We start from the raw sequence: 21,137 nt of genomic DNA, 5'->3' as shown, positions 1-21,137 counted from the left end.
ATCACAATCCCAGTCCTTAAATTATGCTGCAGAGCTATAGTAACAAAAATGGCATGGTACTGGCATGAAAACAGAATTAAAGACAATGGAACAGAATAGAAGACACAGACATACTCACATAAATACAGTCATCTCATACTAGACAAAGGCGCCAGTTAACACACATTGGAGAAAAGATAGTCTCTTCAACAAATGGTGCTGGGAAAACTGGAAGTTCATATGTAGTAGATTAAAATTGAACCCCTATATTTCACCCTGCATAAAACTTAACTCAAAGTGGACCCCTATATCTCACCCTGGATCAAGAACCTTGGCATTAGATCAAAGACCCTGTGCATACAAGAAGTAAAAGTAGACCCAACTCTCCATCATATTGCTCAGGAACAGACTTGCTCTATGACTTCTAAAGCACAAGAAGTAAAATTAAGAATCAATAAATGGGATGGCATTGAACCAAAAAGCTTCTTCACATGAAAGGAAACAATCAAGAGTGTGAAGAGAGAACCGGCAGAATGGGAGAAAATCTTTACCACTTGCACCTCAGATAGAGCATTAATCTCCAGGGTATACAAAGAACTCAAAACACTGAACACCAAAAAACCAAATAACTCAATCAATAAATGTGCAAAGGAACGGCACAGGTACTTTACAGAAAAAATATGAATGGTGAAAAAAATGTGAAAAAATGTTCAATATCTCTAGCAATTAGAGAAATGCAAATGAAAACTACACTGAGATTGCATTTTACTCCAGTCTGAATGGCAATTATTAAGAATATGAGTAACAGTAAATGCTGGGGAGAATGTGGGGGAAAAGGTTCACTCATACATTGCTGGTGGGACTGCAAATTGGTGCAACCACTCTGGAAAGCAGTATGGAAATTCCTTAGAAAACTTGAACTGGAACCACCATTTGACCCAATTATCCCCCTCCTTGGTTTATATCCAAAGGACTTAAAATCAGCATACTGCCATGACACAGCCAGATCAATGTTTATAGCAGCTCAAGTCACAATAGCCAAGCTGTGGTGCCCTTCAGTTGATGAACAGATAAAGAAAATGTGGTATATATACACAATGGAATATTACTCAGCCTTAAAGAGGAATGAAATTGTGGCATTTTCTGGTAAATGGATGGAACTAGAGAATATCATGCTACATGAGATAAACCAGTCCCCAAAAACCAAAAGTTGAATGTTCTCTCCTATATGTGAATGCTAACCCATAACAAGGAAAGGTGGGAAAGGGAAGTATAGGAGTTCATTGGATTAGAAAAAGGGGAACAAAGGGAAGGGAGTGGGGTTGGAATAGGAAAGAAAGTAGAATGAATCTGACCTAACTTGCCTATGGTCATATATGAATACATGAACAGTGTAACTCCACATCATGTAGAACCACAAGAATAGGACCAAAATTGTAATGAGTAGCACCCAATGTATGTATAAATTGTCAAAATACACCCTACTGTCATGTATATCTAAAAACAACAAATACAAAAAACTCTCATCATCAATATGTGATTTTATGCCCATCATCTCAGTTTTTAGCACTCTGTATACTTAATATATACATTTTAAAATGTATTTTGAATTCATTATAGCTTTTCATGATGTTATTTTCTAAAGTAAAGTATCATATAGTTTTTATTTTCTTCCTCTTCATTTTGTATTTTATTTGCCCCTTTTTACCTTTATTTTTTCTTACCAATCTTGGCAGAGGTTTGTCTGTTATATTAATCTTTTCAAAAGAATTAGGATTCAGATTATTTTCTTGACCTCTGTATGTTTAATTCCACTTTCTTCTTCTCAGGTTTGATTAGTTTCTTCTTCTTTTCATCTTTCTCCTTCCATCTCATGTTTGTTTCCATTTTACTGATTCCTTGGGTTCACACTTGGCTCCTGTGAATTTTTAGCATTTCTTTATTCCTTCACTTGTAATTTCATCTTATCCTACATAGCATGTTTTAGCTTCTTGTCTTAACTGATTTTTTCATATTATACTTAAAGAACTTACATAATATTATATTAATGGGGGGATTTGAGAGGGTTCCTTCGGAGACTTGGTATGAGGTTGGTTTTTATAAATGTTATAACTGTGTTTGAAAGGAATGCATTCCCTATTAGGTATAAAAGTGTATACATATTTACCAGTTTGATCTTATTAACCATGTTTCTCAAATCTTCTGAATTTTAGCTCGTTTTATCTTTTTTCTTTATCAATTTCTGAGAAAGATAAGATAGTCCCCTCTAGTGTCCATGCTCAATTATTCATTACTTTCTATATTTTGAGTTTAAATGTTAGGTGCATCTGTATTGGTGATTATTCTGACTTATTGATCTTCTTGATGTATTTTCATCCATGATATATAATATCTTTCCTTTGTCCCTTGTGTTTTTTGCCTTCTCTATTATTTGCTTCTCTATATTATTTGGATTCATATTTGCCTGGTATACTTTTTGCAAATTTTAAAATCAAGTGTTCTGTGACATTTTAAAAATCAGTTTGTGACAAATATTTTTAAAATTTTTTATTGGTATATAGTAATTATATTACTATAATTATTCATTATTCATTATTACAGATTCATGTAAGCTCATACTATAACAATATAATTTGGTCAATTTTGTTTCCTAGTACTTCTCCTTTCCCTCCCTCCTTCCTCTCCCTGTTCTTCTTTCACTACTGGTGTCCATTCTGTTTTTATGAGATTCCCCCATCTTTTTGTTTTGTTTTTCCTTTTTCTTCTCTAGCTTCCGCATATGAGAAAAAACATACAACCCTTGACTTTCTGAATCTGACTATTTCACTTAACATAATGCTTTCAACTTATATCTGTAACTTTTTGATAAATCATTTGGATCTGTAAAAATTTGATGACTATTTTATTTGTTCTAATTAGTTATATATGACAATATAATGCTCTTTGATACATTTTACATAGATGGAGTATAATTTCTCATTCTTCTGGTTGTACATGCTATAGAATTCCACTGGTTGTATAGTCACATGTGTACATAGGGTAATAATGTTTGATTCATTCTACTATCTCATCAGATGTGAAAACATTCAGCCTTTGGTTTTTTGGGATTGCCTTATTTCGCTCAGCATGATATTCTCCAGCTCTATCCATTTACCAGCAAATGCCATAATTTCATTCTTCTTAAGACTGAGTAATATTCCATCATATATATGTATATATATATACATATATATATCACATTTTCTTTATCCATTTTTCTGTTGAGAGCATCTAGGTTGGCTCCGCAGTTTAGCTATTGTGAACTGAGCTGCTATAAACATTGATGTGGCTGCGTAGTATGCTGATTTTAAGTCCTTTGGGCATAAACTGAGGAGTGGGATAACTGGGTCAAAGGGTAGGTCCATTCCAAGTTTTCTGAGGAATCTCTGCTTTCCATAATCATTGCACCAATTTGCATTCCCACTAGCAATGAATATTATCCTTATTCAAATCTGAGGGTTTTGTACTTTGGGTTGGTACACTTACCCATTTGTGTTTGTTGTCATTATTATTCTGTCGAGAGTAACAATCATTACTGTTTTATTCTTTTTGATTTTTTGTATGTCATACTTTTCCTGTCCTTTCTTCTCTTCCATTGAAAAGCTCTTCTGTTTATCCAACATTTAAAGTTTTTGTTTTAATCATCTGCCTGCTTTCCAAGTGGACCCAACATATTAGAATCTGGGCTTATATTTCTTTTTTTTTTTTTTTTTTTTTTGTGGTACTGGGGATTGAACTCAGGGCCTTGTGCTTGTGAGGCAAGCACTCTACCAGCTGAGCTATCTCCCCAGCCCTGGGCTTATATTTCTTAATAACCTTACCAATGTCTATAAATTCTTCCCAAATGTGATAATTAATTTAGAATATAATACAAACTACTTTTTAAAATTCAGATTAGAACTTGACGCTTTTGTGCTTGAACGCCTCTGTGATTTACCCTTGCATTTAGAATAAAATGCAAACTCTCTGTGACCTACAGGGCCTCCCCTCATCCCTCCCTCCTCTGCAGAGTGCTGTGTTTGCCACTCTTCAGGCTCTAGCCACACGGTGTTCTCTTTGAGTATGCCAGGCCTGATCCTCCCTCAGAGCCCAGCATTTCTCTACCCCAGATCCTCACTTGGTTGGCTCCTTCTAACATTTAGGCTCAGAGAAAATATCACTCAATTAATTTTTACTGAATGAATAGATAGATGACTATCCAGACGGGAAGTGGACTGGCAGCATTTTCCACCCCACATCTCATCAGATGCCAAAATAAGAAGACTTGACGATGAACTTTGGATTCCCCACACAAAAAGCTCTTTCCCCTTCAGTTTGTTGAGTGAGCCCCTCCCTAACTGGAAAGGGGCAGAGTCATTTCCACCGAACTCCTGGGCCAGCTGCTCCGTAGTCACGTGTTGCTTAGCGTGGCTGTTTCCCCATGGCCCACTCTCACTCTCTTCAACTCCACAGGCGCAGACGCTCTGGGGCTCTTCTCAGAACAGCCGTAGCATCCTCAGCTTCCTCTGCGGTAGTTTCATCGAGTTCCATTTACAGTTCATCTTGGAGAAATTTGTTAAAACACATTGTTCAGTGACTGTTAGCCATTCCCCACCCACCTTCCTTGTTTTCATCACAGATACAGACTTAACTTGTTGTGCAACATTTTATTATCATTTCAACAGGCTTTTGGGGGAGGGAAGGGGGTAAGTATGTTGGTTCAGTGTTCCCTCTTCATTTTTAGGTCTTATGTCTGGGTTTTCAACACTACTGTGATGAGGGTTTCAGAGAGACTTTGCAAGTAGACTCGAAGTTTTATGCCTTAATATGTGGCTCTACCTGGTGTTCTCTCTTACCACTGGTTTTAAGGAGAGAAATTATTTGATATCTTTCTGTACAAGCCCGGAGACTTTTCATGCTGCTTCCAGAGTACAGCATATGTCCCTTTCAGATATAGAAATTGCCACTCCTTCCAGGTGCAGTGGGGCATGCCTGTGATCCCAGGAGGCTGAGGCAGGAAGATCAAAGTTCAAAGCCAACCTCAGCAAAGCGAGGCTCTAAGCAACTCAATGAGACCCTGTCTTTAAATAAAATACAAAATAGGGCTGGGGTTGTGACTCAGTGGTCAAATACCCCTGAGTTCAATCCCTGGCCTCCCCCAAAAAAGAATATATATATATAAAAAAAAAGAAATTGCCACTCCTCTCTTATTTTCCATGGTTAACTTTGCCTTCTACTTTTCAGCAATGGAGAAACACATACAGGTACCCCTGAGTTTAACTTAGTGGGTCCTGATAGGACAACCCCAAGGGAATTCTTATTCCCATTGAGATATTTAAGAGGTAAAATTGAGAGAAGCTGGAAGCTTCCTTTGTTTTCACTTTACTGTATTGAGCGCTGCAGAATGGAGAGGAAGAAACTTTAACTTCTGAATTTCCTGCCTAGGAAACTAGGAGACCATGGTGCCCTTGTGGGATTGAGTTTGCAGAAGCAGCAGCTGGTTTTGGGGACAGGGAGCAATTTTGAACATGCTATTCTTGCAGTACTTGCAAATTATCCAAGTGGGGGTGTCTAGTAGGCAATGGGATGTATGGTCTGGAGAGAGATCTGTATTGGAGGAAGTTCCAGGAATAGGCAACATGGAAGGTGATTACAGTCATGAATGAGGTGAGATTATGAAAGGAAGGGCGAATGAAGTAAAAAACAAGGAAGAGGAGAGCAGTGGAGAATAATTCAGCCACAGGAGACTTCAAAACTAGTGACCAGAGAGAGAGGGGAAGGAAGCCTGGAAAATGTGTCATGAGAACCGTAGCAAGAGAGTATTTCAGGAGGGAGGAACAGTATCACATGCCACAGAAAGTGAAATACACATGTGATGGGAACAGTTCTTAGACCAGTACTTGTCACACATGTATTCAGCAATATTTGTTATGAGGAAAAACATTTGTTACATTTTACTCCAAAGAGGTGGTTGGTGATTTTTTGTAAAAGCAAGATCGGTAGAATGTAAAGGGTGTAAAACAGATCACAGTGTCTCCTGCACATGAGGTAATGGGTCTACTGGGGTAGTGGACAGGTCTTTCAGTAAGTTTTATGGAAAAGAAAACAGTTATGGTATCTAGAAAGGAACTGTAAGCAGCTAGAGACCTGAGCATGTGGAAGGTTGATGGAAAAAGTCTGAGAAGAAAGGGAGAAGTTGAGCATGCATCCACAAGAGAGGGGACCACTGATAAGGAAGTCCTTAGGATAGTCCTTATGGGCTGAATGTCTGTTTTCTTTTGAAATTTACATGTTGAGCTTCAGTCCCCAATGTGATGGTATTTAGAGACAGGGCTTGGGAGGTAATATGGTATGATGGTAACACTCACTAACAGGATTCATGCCCTGTAAGAAGAGACAAGAAAGAGGACATCTCTTTGTCACATAAGGATATGTCAAGAAGGCAACTGTCTTCTAATTAGAAAGTAGGTTTTTACCAGACACCAAATCTGCCAGCACCTGAATCTTGGGCATCTTGGCCTCCAGAATTATGAGAGATAAATTTATGTTGTTTAAGCCACCCAGTCTGTGGTACTGTGTTACAGCAACCCGAGAAGACTAAGAAAAAGTGGGATTGCCTGTGTGACTGATAGAGAAACAAAGATGGTCTGTGTGAAGTTGAAGACTGTAGTAAGGGAGTCCTGCCTGCTGGCTTTTGTATACTTGATTAAATAGAACGCAAGAGTGGTTTGGAGGAAGGGAATAGTGAAATGAGGGAAAGGAGTCACCAGGGAAAAACTGGGGGCTTACTGGGCAACTTGGACCTGGTTCAGGTTGGAGATAATTATGTTATTGTTCTTCTAAACATCAGAGTTGTATTTTGTTGTTTGGCCCCCGTATTGGAGCAGAACTGATAGACATCCAGGCTGATACTAGATTCTAGTTCTAGATTCTAGGTTTATAGCAGGAGACAAAACAGCAGCATGGAATGGGGGGGACAGTTGGTCAGTGCTAGGAAGGAACCAAGCGGGCTGTTGCAGTAGAGGGTAACTGGGGTGCCTGATTTAGGTAGGTGTTCAGGCAGGACGCCCTGCCTCCGAGTCACATTATTCCTGGGATCTGAAGGGTGAGAGGGAGCCAGGTGTGTGAAGGCATGGGGGAAGCTGTTACAGGCAGGGGAAGGGCTAATCCTTGAGGCCGGAAAAAGTTGAGCAAGCAAAGGAGGCTAAAGTGAGTGAAGGGAAGAAGTGAGGTGAATTTGAAAAGGCAGGCAGCAGCCATGCCACGCAGGGCTTAGCAGGACACAGTGAGAGTGTAGGTTTCATTGTTGGTAGGAAGGGAAGCTTTCAGCTGTATACAAGGGAAAAGGGATGTGGTGGCATACTGCTGTTCTTGTAAGATTACAGGTGCACGGTTGAGAATGGAGGAGTAGATCGGAGGCAGAGAATCCAGGTACATAGTTACAATAGTAGTACAGGTAAGAGCGGAGGAGAGCCTGGATTTGAGTGAGGCAGTGGGCAAGTGAGTGGATTTGAAATATGTCAGACATAGAACCAGGAAGGTTGTACTCTAGGGAAGTCCTCCGGGCTCTACCTTTTAGAATCCTGCCGCTTCTCACTGTGTTCACAGCATCTTCTTGGTGGATTCTAATAACAGCCTCTAACTGGCCTTTTTGCTTCCACTCATACCTTTGCATCCACAGTGCACACAGTTGCTAGGTGGGAGCCATTAGATAACGTTGTTCACGGACATAAAACTTCCAGTTGTCCCTCGACTCACCTAGGATTTCAGCTCCAACGTGGCATACGAGGCCTGAACAATCAAGCCCCCTGCCTCTGTCTTCTCTGCTCCAGCCACGCTGGCCTTCTTGCTGTCTGTTGAATAGAATGTGCCAACCTAACTCCCAGGCTCAAAACCTTCTTGTGGCTGGAACTTTACCTGGAATTCTCTTCTAGACACCCTTGCGACTCGCTCCTGCACCTAGTTCCTGCAGGAGTGTTAGTCACCTTTGCCATCCTGTCTTCCCTAGTTGCTATATTGAAAATTGCATTGCCTGTATTATACCACTTTCCCTAGCCCCGTGCCTACCTTATTTATTCTTCTCACAATTTTTCCTCATCTCACAATCCATAATTTTTTGGTTTATTTTCCATTTTCTGTCACTAGAATTTTACTTGCATGAGGGAACATGTTTTTATTCTTTTTATTACCATATCCCAGTAGAACAGTGCCTGGCACACAGTAGTTGCTCAGTAACTATCTGAAAGATGAATTGCAAAGTAGATTGGATGTGGAAAAAAAAGAAATAGTATAATCAAGGAAAACCTAGATGTGCAGTGTGTTTAGCCTATTCAACTTGGTGGAGGTCACAGCACTTACTAAAAGACAAATGACCAGAAAAAGAATGGTTTCTAATGGTAAAGCAGGATTCTGTGTGACTTGTGTTAAGTTTGACATATCTATTACCTCCAGGTGGGATTTCAGAACAGTAATTGGATATGGCTCTGGAACTCAGGGGTGAGAAGTTTAGGGAGTTATCAACTCCTAAATTATGTATATAGAGAGAAAGGGAAGAGAAAAAGTTAGCAAGTGAGTCCCAGTTGTCTCTAGCATTGACAGGCAGGGTGGAGGAACATCCCTTGGCTTCTGAGAAGGACTGCTAGAAAGCTAAGAGTAAAACCAAGAGAGTGGTCTATCACCAGGGCAAGAAGAAGAAACAATTTTAAGAGTAATGGGAGTGGCCTGAAAAAGAGGGACAAAAAAAATAAGAATAAGAGGGACAAGACATTGGTGGTCTAAGTAAAATTAAAGAGGGAGTCTAATGTGGGAGTAATGGTGTAAGATAACTGGAGAACAGAACATTCTGACCAGAACACTGCATATTTGAACTTTAGGTGGAACGTATCTAGATAGTGTCAAGCTGTGGGGTTTGGCTTTGACCTTGGGTTGCTGAATTACAGTGGAGAGACAGAGCCTTGTTTTAAGAAGAATCTGTCTAGGTTATTAGCTAGGATGTTCATATGGACTGAAGTTATCTGCATACGGAGAATAGGTCTTAAGGTCAAGAAGAGTAAGAAAACGGAGCCAGGTGCCAAAATCTTCAGTGTGGAGGGTGTGTTAGCTGGTGGAAAACATGGCCAAAGAATGGTAACAGGGGCTGCAGCATTATGGCATGAGCATCCAAGGAGCAGGAACTGCTGCCCAGTTGCTGAGCAGCAATGGTATGTGTGTTCTTTGGGGAACCAGGAGAAGCCAGCCCTACATCTGCCTAGTAGATACAAGGATTGTGGCAGAAATCAACAAAAGAATGGTTGAACTTAGGCTAGTGTTCTGCAGCTAGTGTTGGGAATGTGTAATAATGGACACAGATTCCAGGAGGGCTCAGGGGGCAGGGTGCATGGGGAAGGAGAGCCCTGGAAGTGGAAGTAACTACAGAGCAGGTTGTAGAGAAGTGTCACAGGTTGGAGAACCCCTCTTTGTTGCCCTGAATGAATCTTCCACTGTGATTCATTTTCAGTCTGACCCTGTTGATATGCCTGCCAAAGTATTTGTTAACTCTGCCCCAGATAACCAGAGTTAATCTCTTGAATCCCAGTATTTACCATTACCCATGTGAACGTGGAAGGGTGTCTGCCAAACACAATGATTGTGGCTTTGGCATGAAAAGTCTTTTCTGACAGTAATTGTTGGCCAGTATGTGTAACTGCTTGCCGAGGCCACTCCTGGAATGGGAGAGCAGTGCCATGTCATCACAGAGTGAAAGATGCTTATGGTCCTCCTGTCGATGGCCTGCTTCCAAGCTATCCAAATATGCATCAAATTGTCCAGGTTTGCTCATCATCTCAGGACTATTTTCAGCTGTTTCAACCCTATTTTAAGCTGTTTAAAATGAGACAGAAATGTACTCAAAGTGTTGCCCATCAGTTTTGGAGGAGGGTATTAACCCTTCTTTTTCCCAAGACAGTACAAAGGCCACTTCTTTTCTTCTCCTGGGAGATCCTCAAATTGTAGTTTGCTGTAGTTTGGAACAGGAAAATTTCCCCCTATATTAACATAGATAAAGTTTTGGGAAGGAAATTTCTTAGATGTAAGCTAAAAAATTGTCACTGAGGCAGGCAGTGATTAGAGAGAATCTCTGGAGATTTCTAGGTTCTGCCCAGGTTTATGCTTGTTTTATCTTTAGCTGATTGAGGAACAAATGGAGAGGAAGTTATATGCTGGAAGTGTTTTTGTTAGGAGCTATGTAAACACAAAGTTTGTCTTGTTCATTGAGACTTTTAAAGAAAATTCCGTCTCTGGGATGAGTGGAACACAATTTTGACAGGAAAAATAGGTCATTATTTAGATAATCTTTTGAATCTGTGGAAGATACAAAACTCACTGGAAGGTCATTTTCATGCCTACAACTCTTTCTGAGCTCTTCAGTTCTTGTTAATGGATGCATTTGCATAACATGTTGGTTCAGTAACTGATGATTTAGTTAACTGATTATTTAGCGAACTGTCCATGCAAACCAGGTGTTGAATATGTTACTTTTCAATAGGTGCAGCTTAATATTTGCCTGTAACAATTCTGAAGAATGACTTTTCTTATTAGTGTGTTTAATCCTCTCAAGGCCACATTTTGTAGTGATCTGTGTAAACGGAACTCTCTTGGGCCTCTGAGGACTCTAATGTAAGCAGTTCTTTCCCTTTCACGGTCCATAGTGAGAGTAAAAATCACTGACAAAATAACAACCAAGTAATGTAGAGTGTCTTTTCTATTTTCTAGTTATGCCTTTATTTGAAACTGTAATGAAATAATGTCAAACTTGCAACTATAACAAAATAGTATCTGCTGTTTGAATACAATACAGGCCAAATTCTATAAACTTTAATTAGGCTAAGCCTGCATTGACCTCAGTAGGAATCTGGCTAAGGCTCTCTTTTAATTACCTCTGCCTTAAAATATGTAAGAATTTTCCCATTGCTTTTCTCACTCAAGGAACAATACATGAATAGCTAAACTAATAAAATGTTTAAATAGACACAAATCAAACTTGAAAGCTTTAAACTGTTGTTTTCATCCTGTAAGTCAGCTGAGAAAAAGCATACAGACTGTAGTTCTAAATTATGTCCATGGAGTATTTCAAATCCAGTGAATTAACTCTCCTTCTTCCCCCCCATTTGAGCTCATAAATGTTAACCTCAGAAGTGCCTCAAATTCTTCCATTGAAATAAACTTGAACTGACAATAGCCAGATGATGTAAAATTGAAACTGAAATTCTATCCTTGGCCCATCCCATGTTCTTCCCCATAGGTATTAGAGGAATTATAGGAGAGTTAGTGTTTTCCTTCTACATAAACTGTAATACTTGGGCAAAACAGGGCATATAAATTTCTTGCTGCCAGGAGAAAGCAATTACCAATGTGGAGAAGATAGCAAGCAATAAATAAACAGAACTATGCTAGATAGTGAGTGAGTTTAAAGATTTATTTAGAATGACTTAGCTTATAGAAAACAGGCCTCTATATTTATCATATGCTTTCATTCAAGCTTGATATGGAAGGAAACTGCAGTCTTTTCTTAACAGAAAGGCTAATTATGTCACCAAGTCATTTTTTACATTATTTTAAAATAAATATGATATACTGCATGATATTATGCAACTAAAAACAAAAAAGAAATTAGTCACACCATAACAAAACAAATAACACTTCAAAAATGCAAAAAAAATGCACTATACCTTTGTCAACATCATTTAAGTATAATGGCCCCATACTGTGTCTGGGTGGGAGCTATGTGTGCCTTGTGAAGAAGGTGACATTCCCCAGGGCTTGGAAACTCCACCATCCTGGAATGCAAACCTAGATCTATCTGATTGTAAAGGTAGCCATGCTGTGCCTTCTCTCCCATGATGAACACGTTCTTTCTCTCTCTCCCCCACTTCTCCTCCCTCCCTCTCTCTCTCTCTCTCATAATACACACACACACACACACACACACACCTACCTAACCAAAATACTTAAAGGAAGGCAAGTTTATTTTGGCTCTCAGTTTCACAGATTTATTCCAAGGCTTACTGACTCCATTACTCTGGACTCAAGGTGAAGCAGAACATCATGGCAGAAAGGCATGGCAGAGGGAAGCTGCTCTACTCATGAAGGCCAGGAAGCAGAGAGACAGGGGAAGGGGCCACAAGGATGGTGAACCCCCGATAGGGCACACTCCCAGTGACTCACCTCCTTCAGCCATGCCCCACCTGTCTACAGTTACCACCAGTTAATCCATTCAAACTAGAATGGACTGATTAGTTTTACAACTCTTATAATGCAATCATTTTACCTTCTGCATTAACACAGATTTGGGTTATCCAAACCATAAAAAAATCATATCCAAACCATAAAAAAATTTGTATTAATTCCCTTTTATTTTGAAAACAGTGAGCATTGGGGTCATTGATGTGGTTCTGGAGAAGAAGCTAGATGGATTTTTATGACAAAAATTTTTTTCTTTTTAGACAGTCTTGTCTATGCCAATCTTAATGCTGAGGGTTAGACAGGGAAGAAACTTACTTATAGTTAGTTTAACTCTAAAGTCTCCTTCAAGATTAAATAATTATTTTTATAGTTCTTCATACCAAATCTGTAATGAGCCATTCTTTGGAACTCAGAGAATGAAAAACTCTAATAAGCTGTGAATCACGTAAGATTAGCAATAATTTCATATTATTATAGAATTCACATATAGTGTGTCAAAATCTGTTGGAACAAATTATTTTGGGGGAAAATTCTCTACATGTTTTTTAGTCAGAGATACCTTGTTAAATACTAGCAATACTTTAAGGAGCAATAGAGTCAAACCCCAAATGGGAATATACAATTTTGGCTCAAAAGACAGAAAACAACAACTCTAGTTCTAATGAGAATTGGTCTCTTTATGATCTGAGGAATCACACTGAAAAGTATATCTAGTAAACTTCCTGTTTTTGAGGAAGAAACTTTGAAAATACAAAAACTATAAAAAAAAAACATAAAAAGTATAACTGCACTACCTAGAATTAAAAATAAATAATGCTACATGTAATAAATTGATAATTCTCTGCATTTTCATTCTTCAGTTAACAGAAATGATATAGTGACTATTGCCCTTTATTTCTCTATTTAATTTAATTCTTCTTTATTTTGCCTTTTGGATTATCTAATATTCAGCCACATAAACAAATAAGAGATCTCAGAAGATGATAGAAGCCATAGACATTGGCAGTGTGAGTTGAGTGGGTGGTAGAGAGAACCTGAGAGTATGGCCACATGGGCTGAGGCCCAGGAGGTTAGGAAACCAGAGTGAGTTGTACAAAATCACATAGGTAGTAAGTGGTAAAGGTTGGATTTCAATTCAGAAATAACTCCAAATCCAAGTTTTCCTCCTATGACACAGCTATCTTCTTAAATTCACATAAACCCAGTACAAAGCAGATATGTAAGTATTGTATCAGAAGCATAAGCAAAGTGACTTGTTCTCCTGTACTTGGCAGTCCAGAGAGGAGGGGTCTGATGTGTTGAAAGTTGGACGCAGTGCTGATGACTGGGTTTGAATCATTGTCCCGGTATTAACCTTGGCTGGATCACTTGAATTTGCAGCCTTCCTTGTGTCTTGGTGGGGCGGGGGTGGAAGAGCTTGTCTGTAAAGTGAGGAGGGTGTTTGGATGATCTCCACGGGCTCTTCTGGCTCTCACTTTCTATGCTGCTGTGACTTTAGGAGGTGGCATTTGATCTGTACTTTGGAGGGTGGGGTGATTTTGACAGGCTGCCTTGTAAATGAGAGAAAAAGGTATTCCAGGTGGTGAAAACGGCTTGAGCAAAAACACAGTGGCCAGTAACTATAGAAAGAATTCTAGGAATGGTGTGTAACAGTCTGTTCTGACAAGGGTAGAGTTTAATCCTGCAGAAGACTGGAGAGGCCAGAGGGACCTGACACTGAGCTGAGAAAGGGCCTTAGAGTAGTGCTGAGGAGCTGGGAATATTTTACCCTGGAATTGCAGGATTTGAAAGTTCTGTATCCTTGTCCTGTGACTGGCCTCTCTGCATAAACAGTTTCAGTGGTAGGGTCTTCTCTAGATCATCAATTACATATTTAGGCAGTTGTAAGTATAAGAAAATTCCTCTGTATATAGAGACAGGTTCTAGCTATACCTTTTCCAAGGTGTGGCTAATGGAAGATATAAGTAGGAGAAGAACATATTCAGAACTAAGAGCTATGTTCTACTAAGAGTCTGAAGTAGATCTTTGGCAGCATTCATATAATATGTCCCCAAAGGAATGGAATGTTAAAAACATTCCATTCATGAAGTGTGTATAGAGCACCATGATGGGTCAGTCCCTGATCAAACTATTAGTGGGGAAGACAAATCAGGAGACTATTGTGACAAGGACTCTGATAGTTTAGTCCGGAGCACTTAACTTGCAGATAGAGGGTAAGAGGTCAGGAGTTGGGGACAGGTTAAGGATTCATAAAAGTTGAGTTGGTTAGATTGACTAAGAAGAGTGCTCCAGACTGGGAGTTAGAAACATGAGTGAAGGTGACAATTTAAGGAACTGAAAGCTGTTCCATGGCTAGAGTATGATGTGCATGAAGTGACTGAAATGAGGCTGCTGGGGCAGACAGGGACTGGTCTAAGGATTTTGGATTGTATCCTGATTTGTATCCTTCATGATATCATGAAGTCAGTATTTTTTAAAATAGTTGCTTTCCTCCACCAGTGTATCTAATGTATGTATACAGCTTCTAAAATTATTGGAACATACAGAAAATATGCAAGAAGAAATAAAGTATCACCTTTAATTTCACCAATCATAAATAACCACTGTTAAAATGTTTTAGTATATTTCTAACAAAGTATGTTTTATGCATAGGGACATAAGAAAAGCATGATCTAATTGCAAAATGTCATTTGTATCCTGCTTTTTCTAATGTGACATTGTATGTCAGCATTTCTGGGTCATGCCTTTATAAGTTCTTTGAGAAATTAATACTAAATACATGTAATGTCCCCAAATTACCTTTATTGTAATTTAGTGTCTAATAATGGGTTAAAATTTAAGTTGCTTTCATTTTTTCTATTACAAATAATGTGATAAACAAATTATTTGTAAATTTGTATTCATACCTGATTATTTTCTTGGGTTGGGTCTAGCCACATCAGTGGTCTAGTGGGATAGTGTGGCCATCGAGGGGCATGATGGATCCAGTGTGTATATCTAGAAGCCTTTACGATACCATTGTGAAGGGTAGATTGGAGAGAGGTTGTGTTAATTAGGTGTGTGTTGCTGTGACCCAAATGCCCTAACAAGAACAAATTAGAGAAGGAAAAGTGTATTTGGGGCTCACGGTTTCAGAGGTTTCAATCCAGAGTCTCCATTGCTCTGGGCCCAAAGTGAGGCAGAAATCATGGCCCAAGGGGGATGTGGAGGAAAACTGCTCACCTCATGGCAGCCAGGAAAGTGGGGGTGGTGCAGGGAATGCTCACGGGTCCAGGGCACACCCCTCGTGATTCACCTACTCCAGCCTGCCCCACCTGCCTATAGTCTGTTCGTTTAAACTAGGAAGGGACTCAGTAGGCTCCAGCTCTCCCAGTCCAATCCCCTCTAAATATTCCTGCTTTAGCAAGGAGCTTTTGGAGAGCACCTCATATCCAAACCATAACAGAAGTGAACCTGAGGCAAGCAGACTAAGGTGGCTACTTGAGCAATTTAGACAAAGTATAAGGGCATAAACTAAGTTATTGTCCCCATATCAGAGAAAAGAGAAGATGGTACTGATTCTTAAGGCTTCTCCCCCCCAACCCTCCCCTTGCATACAGCTTTCTGTGAACTTGATGAAAGCTACCAGCACTTTTTACATATTAATTAAGAGGTTTCAGGGACTCCAAAAGTGGCTGTAGTGAATAAGAAGAGGGTGACAGGCACATTAATGGTACTCTTCTCCAAAATAGAAAATACCAAGGAGGAAGAACAAGTTTGAAGAGTTAATCTGGAAAAGGGGAAGTTACTAACTCAATGTTAGGTGTGTTACCTTTAAGGACAGAGGGGTTGAACTGTCAGGAACATCATTTATAAATTGATCTAACAGCTTAGCAGAGAGAGTAGATTAGGATGTTGGCATGTGGGAGCCCTCCCATAAAGATGGTGGTGCTGAGACTCTGGATACAAAAGGAGTTCTAGACATCAGGTGTTTATGATAAGAGGAGGTGGGACATAACCTGAAAAATAACTTACTCCTAAGTAGCAAGCAAGAGGGAAGCCAGAGAAGGAGCTTCAAGTACTGTATGAAAAACTTGGGAGAAAATGGTGTCGAGGAAGCCAGGAGAGGCAAGAGTTTCAGGGAAAAACTCATCAAACTATCAGATGATGCAGAGGTCAAGCAAGAAAAGGACTGGAGGGTATCCACAGGAGGGATTTGAGTCAGCTCTAATTTGGGGACAGGACCAGCAGATTGAGCAGAGCTGTGGGGAGAGTTGCCACAATGGACTGGTGCAGCGAGGAGTTAACAGGGCCAAGAGGAGTGTTCCTGGGCTTGTTTTCTGAGACAGATTTTCGTGAAGGACTAACTAGAGTGATAGAGATAGCAGAAGGTTCACTTTTCCATCTTGTTTATGTTAAAGAAGGAAAGCTAAGTTTCCAAATTATCATACAACTTCGATCACTTCCCCAACATGCGCTGTTCCTCTTGCTTAAAAGCCTCTCATTGGCGATTATTTTTTGGGCACAGCTTTCAGTGAAAGAGCGGCTGCTCAAGTTCCTTGCAAAAGTTCTGTTCAGACTCTAAGACCTCCCTATTGGCACACATGGTCTCGCTGGGTTTTAATAAAACTCAGTTTTTGAACTTTAGCAACTAATGTTTGGAAGTACAGTTTTAAAATGACAGAATATGATTTATTTCCTTGAAGTCTGATGTTACCTGAGGAATTGGTCAAAAACAATAAATGTTTTAATGTTGCAGTTTAGAGAATGCCTTTATTGGATTGCCAATTGCTGAATGGCAGAGAGCTTTTATTCTAACAAACTTGAATTAGAAAAAAATTGAAGGGTGATGTCAGACAGAATCAAAGTAACCAGAACAAGAAATACTTTTATTGGTTACAGAGCAGCAACAATGCATGGTGTCATCTTATTCTGTTACTAACAACGAAAACACTGTAGGTCCCTCAGTGGGGTTCAGACTGTCAGTCATCGTGAACACATGATCATTCTGATAGGTGTTTTCATTGGTAATATGATGCTCTTTGGGGTTACAGAATATTATTTATTTTTAAAGATATGCTAAATGATTCTTGGCTTTAAAAAATAAAACAATATGGTAAATGTTCCTAATAAAGGAACATTTTAAAGCAGTGCATCCACTTATTTCTTGCGTGGCAGTGGATTAGCCTGTTTTTTTATTGTTGTTTCTCTCAGCATAATTGCTTTAAAGATGTTGACATAAAAAGGAACTATCAATTGTTTACAAGTCTTTGTAGTAGAAATCAGTTATCCATGTGGGAGATTAATGGAGCAGCATAAATGTGTGACTGCTTTATGAAGGACCTGATTGTCTTTTACAATGAGCTTCTACCTTTCTCTAAGATTTTACTCTGAAATTCTTGGTCCTTTCTTCTTTGTCTTTGCTTTCCAGTGAAGTTCAATTTTTTTTATTTTAACTCCTTTTGGACCTCACTTCCTCTCCTTCCAACCTAGAAGATTCGGGCCATTCCTTTAACCATTGTTTCACCATTACAGTCAACTCTCTTGCTCCTTGACATTTCATGGAACCTAATCTGGTCTGCCCAGACTGCTTAACCTCATCATTAAACATCTTGCTGTCCCTGGGCTGCTGAGCACCTGCTACCTGAAACTGGACAACCATGACAATTATAGCCTCTGTAAATTCATGGTTTGCATTTTTTGGGTCCTGGAGATGGCCTTCACCATCCTCGTATTTTCACCTAATTGTATCTTTCCTTTGTGGCTAGTCTGCGCTTTCACTCCTCTTTAAACTTCCTCCCACCACCTACTCCTTGTCTCAGAAGACAATCTTGACTCCTATTTTATTGAGTCCATGAGGCAGGAACTTGTGAACTTCTTTCTTGACCACCACCCCATCCCTACTTACAAATTTTCTCTCAACTGTATTGCTTTCTAGCTACTTTTCTACTTTTCTTTTCACCTTTGCCCCCAGGATACTCAAAAGAATAGTGCCTGCTTCCTTATCCTTCTATTGTCTGGCTTTCATCCAAACTGCTCTTAACAAGCTTACCAGTGATCCATTAAAGCCTGTGAGTTATTTTTCAGCTTTTATCTTATTTGGTTTCTCTATAACATTTTGTTATTATTGACCGTCTTCTTCAGTTTTGTTTTGTTTTGTTTTATGAAAATCTTTCCCTTTTGGATTTTCTTCACTGTAGGTGGCTTCTCACAAAGTCAAACACGCCATTTTTCTGGGGTAGGACTGTAGTTCCATGGTAGTGCCCTGGGCTTGATCTCCAGAAACAAACACACTCATTAAACTGAAATCAGAATTTCCATTTTTCTAAAAAGCCAGGAAAAAAATTATTTAAGGCTTTAAAACATAATTGTTGTTGTGAAAACTTATAATCTAGTATTATGAATTATATTTTTATACTAGTGAAATATTATGCTTCAGTAATAGCTTTAAAACATAAGAAACCTGATTCTGTGGTGCATGTCTGTAACCCTAGCAACTGAGTTAGGAGGCTCAAAAGTTCAAGGCCAGCCTCAGCAACTTAGTGAATGTCTGTTTCAAAATAAAAGAAAAGGACTGGTTATGTAAGTTCAGAGGTAGGACACTTGCCAAGCATGCATGAGACCCTGGGTTCGATCCTTGGTATAGAAAATCAAAAAGAAATATTTACTTCTTAAAATGTTTTACTGTAGTAATCATTTCACTGTGCATATCAAAACATCATGTTGTATATTCCTTGGTGTCTTCTTTTCTAGTTAATGAAGGAGTTCCCCCTTCTGAGCATGTTCAACATCCATGAAAACCTTTTAGAAGCCCTTCTGGAACTCCAAGCATATGCTGACGTTCAGGCAGTCTTAGCAAAGTACGACGGTGAGTCTTGGCTATTTGTATGTTCTTAAGAACTCCTTTCTTCACTCCTCTCTTCTTGACATGTCCCAGTGACTAAACTGAAAGGATCATTTCAAGTAGCATGGCGTTAGATAACTCTCCTCTCAAAGAATTCTCACCTACAGTTTCATGATGGTGTTTTATAGAATCTTAGAAATTCAGGTGGCCTCTACCCCTGTCCTCTCCTTCCCTCCCCACACACTCCCCTGGTACTCTCCCCAGCAGGAAGTTATGTTTACCCTGCTTTATTCCTTCATGGTCAGGAGTCACTCTGCAGGCAGCAGTGTGTTAGAGATCTGGGACAGCTCTGACCGTTAGAGGTCTTGCTGTGACACCGCATTGGTTCCTGTGACCACTGCCTGTTGGTCATGTTTATCCTCTGGAACAATATAAAAGTAGTCCTCGTGCTTGTGACAGCTCAGTAAATATTTGAAGATAAAATTATGTCTTCTTTGCTCTGGGTCTTTTCCTCACTAGCAGATTATCCCTATTTCTTTTTAAGAATGGACTTTAAAGTCTCTGCACCATCCTGGTTCCTATTCTTAACAAACCAGAAAAATAAAGTGGCACATCCTAGAGATTTTAAAGTCTTCTGCTCATATTACCAATATCTGTGAACTTAGCAGTTGATTCTTTGTACAGAAGTTATCTGCGTAAGTCAGGCACGGTGGCTCATGCCTGTAATCCCAGTGACTCAGGAGGCTGAGGCAGGAGGATCGCACGTTTGCTGCCAGCCTCAGTAACTTAGCAAGACCTTCTCTCAAAATAAAAAAATAAAAAGGACCAGGGATGTAACTCAGTGGTAAAGCAGTCCTAGGTTTAATTCTTTATACCACACACACAAAAATTATCTTTGAATTACCTGCCATGACCTAGCTACTAGACTCTCTGCAGAACTCCATATTATTCTGTCTTATTTCATTGACTTGCTCCCAGAAATAAATGTGTTTGCATGTAAAATGAATATTATGGCATGATTACTTATATTGCATAATCTTTTTTTGTTTTATAAGATATTCTTTCTTTAGTAAGCATGTTTAATTCATTTAAAGAATTATTCAGATCAGAAAGCCCCCAGGAATTCTTCAAGCATGTAGGGCAAACTGTGTCATTTGGGTCTTATATCTACACATTCTTCATAAGGAATCTCTGAAATGGGTTGGAGCTGTTTCCCTTAGAGTTCAGGGAACTGAGCCCTTGTGAGACTTTTGTTTCTGTTTTCTTCAAATTTTTGTTCAAATTGGTGGGAACTGAATGTCCTCTGCCAGTGATGGCATTGTTTTGCTGTGTGGACATGAGCTCCCTGTGTAAGAAGACATGTGCTACCTAGTATGGAAGTGATTTTAGAAAGAGAAAAGTATTTGTGGAAAACTTTAAACAAAATAAAGACTGTTTTGCCTTCATGTCAGCTCACTTTTATTCTCTGTTTACATGCTGGAATCTTACTGTTCTGCTGAACAGTGGTCTAAGCTTGAGAGCCTAGGCTGAGGCTTTCCTGTAGCCACGATGCCCACACATTGAGCTTCTTCTAATACCAAAGGAACCTAGTCCTGTGCCCATGGGTTCAGGTGGCAGTCCACTTCTCCAGATGCCACAACAAGGTTCCAGTGTTCCTATCCCTTTGCTGACCAGTATTCAGCCTGATATATCGGGGCGTAAGAAATAAAGATTTAACCAATAGTGCCTTTGGGATCACCAGTCTCATAAGACTCCTTTCATGAAGATCTCAGTTCATTACAGAAATCATCAGCCTTGTGTTATAAAACTGATTGCAAAATAAAGAAATGAACTCATTTGGAGCTATTCATTGTCTCCCTGTGTCCTATTGCACAGCCTCTGTTCCCCAACAACTGAAAGCTGATTTATTAGATTCTGATAACATATGTTCGTATTATTTGTTACAACAGCCTGTCCCACCCTCCACTAAAGCTTGGCTCACACTGTGAAAACTTCCTTTGTTGCAAATGGACAAACTCACCATATCAAGGCCCTTGTGTTGAGCTTTGTTTATGTTGTGTACCTGGCAACAGAGATGATGTTCTTGTTCATTATTCAT

At 39.4% G+C, this 21,137-nt stretch overlaps 1 protein-coding gene across 9 annotated transcripts in view; it reads left to right on the top strand.

Moving 5' to 3' along the window:
- St7 (suppression of tumorigenicity 7) overlaps positions 1–21,137 on the top strand; it is a 257,756-nt gene that overhangs the window by 180,920 nt on the left and 55,699 nt on the right. For all 9 annotated transcript variants that reach the window (XR_007109780.1, XM_047560747.1, XM_047560750.1 and 6 more), the window contains one exon: positions 18,949–19,063. Coding sequence is in view for 8 of the 9 variants with exons in the window: in XM_047560747.1 (XP_047416703.1) it covers positions 18,949–19,063 (115 nt within the window). In the remaining variant the exon portion in view is untranslated. The remainder of the gene's footprint in view (positions 1–18,948; positions 19,064–21,137) is intronic.

The sequence above is a fragment of the Sciurus carolinensis genome, chromosome 8, assembly GCF_902686445.1.
Source record: "Sciurus carolinensis chromosome 8, mSciCar1.2, whole genome shotgun sequence".
Classification (NCBI taxonomy): Eukaryota; Metazoa; Chordata; class Mammalia; order Rodentia; family Sciuridae; genus Sciurus; species Sciurus carolinensis.
Note: the sequence above shows the minus strand (reverse complement) of the source record. Positions and strands in the feature narration are given on the sequence as shown.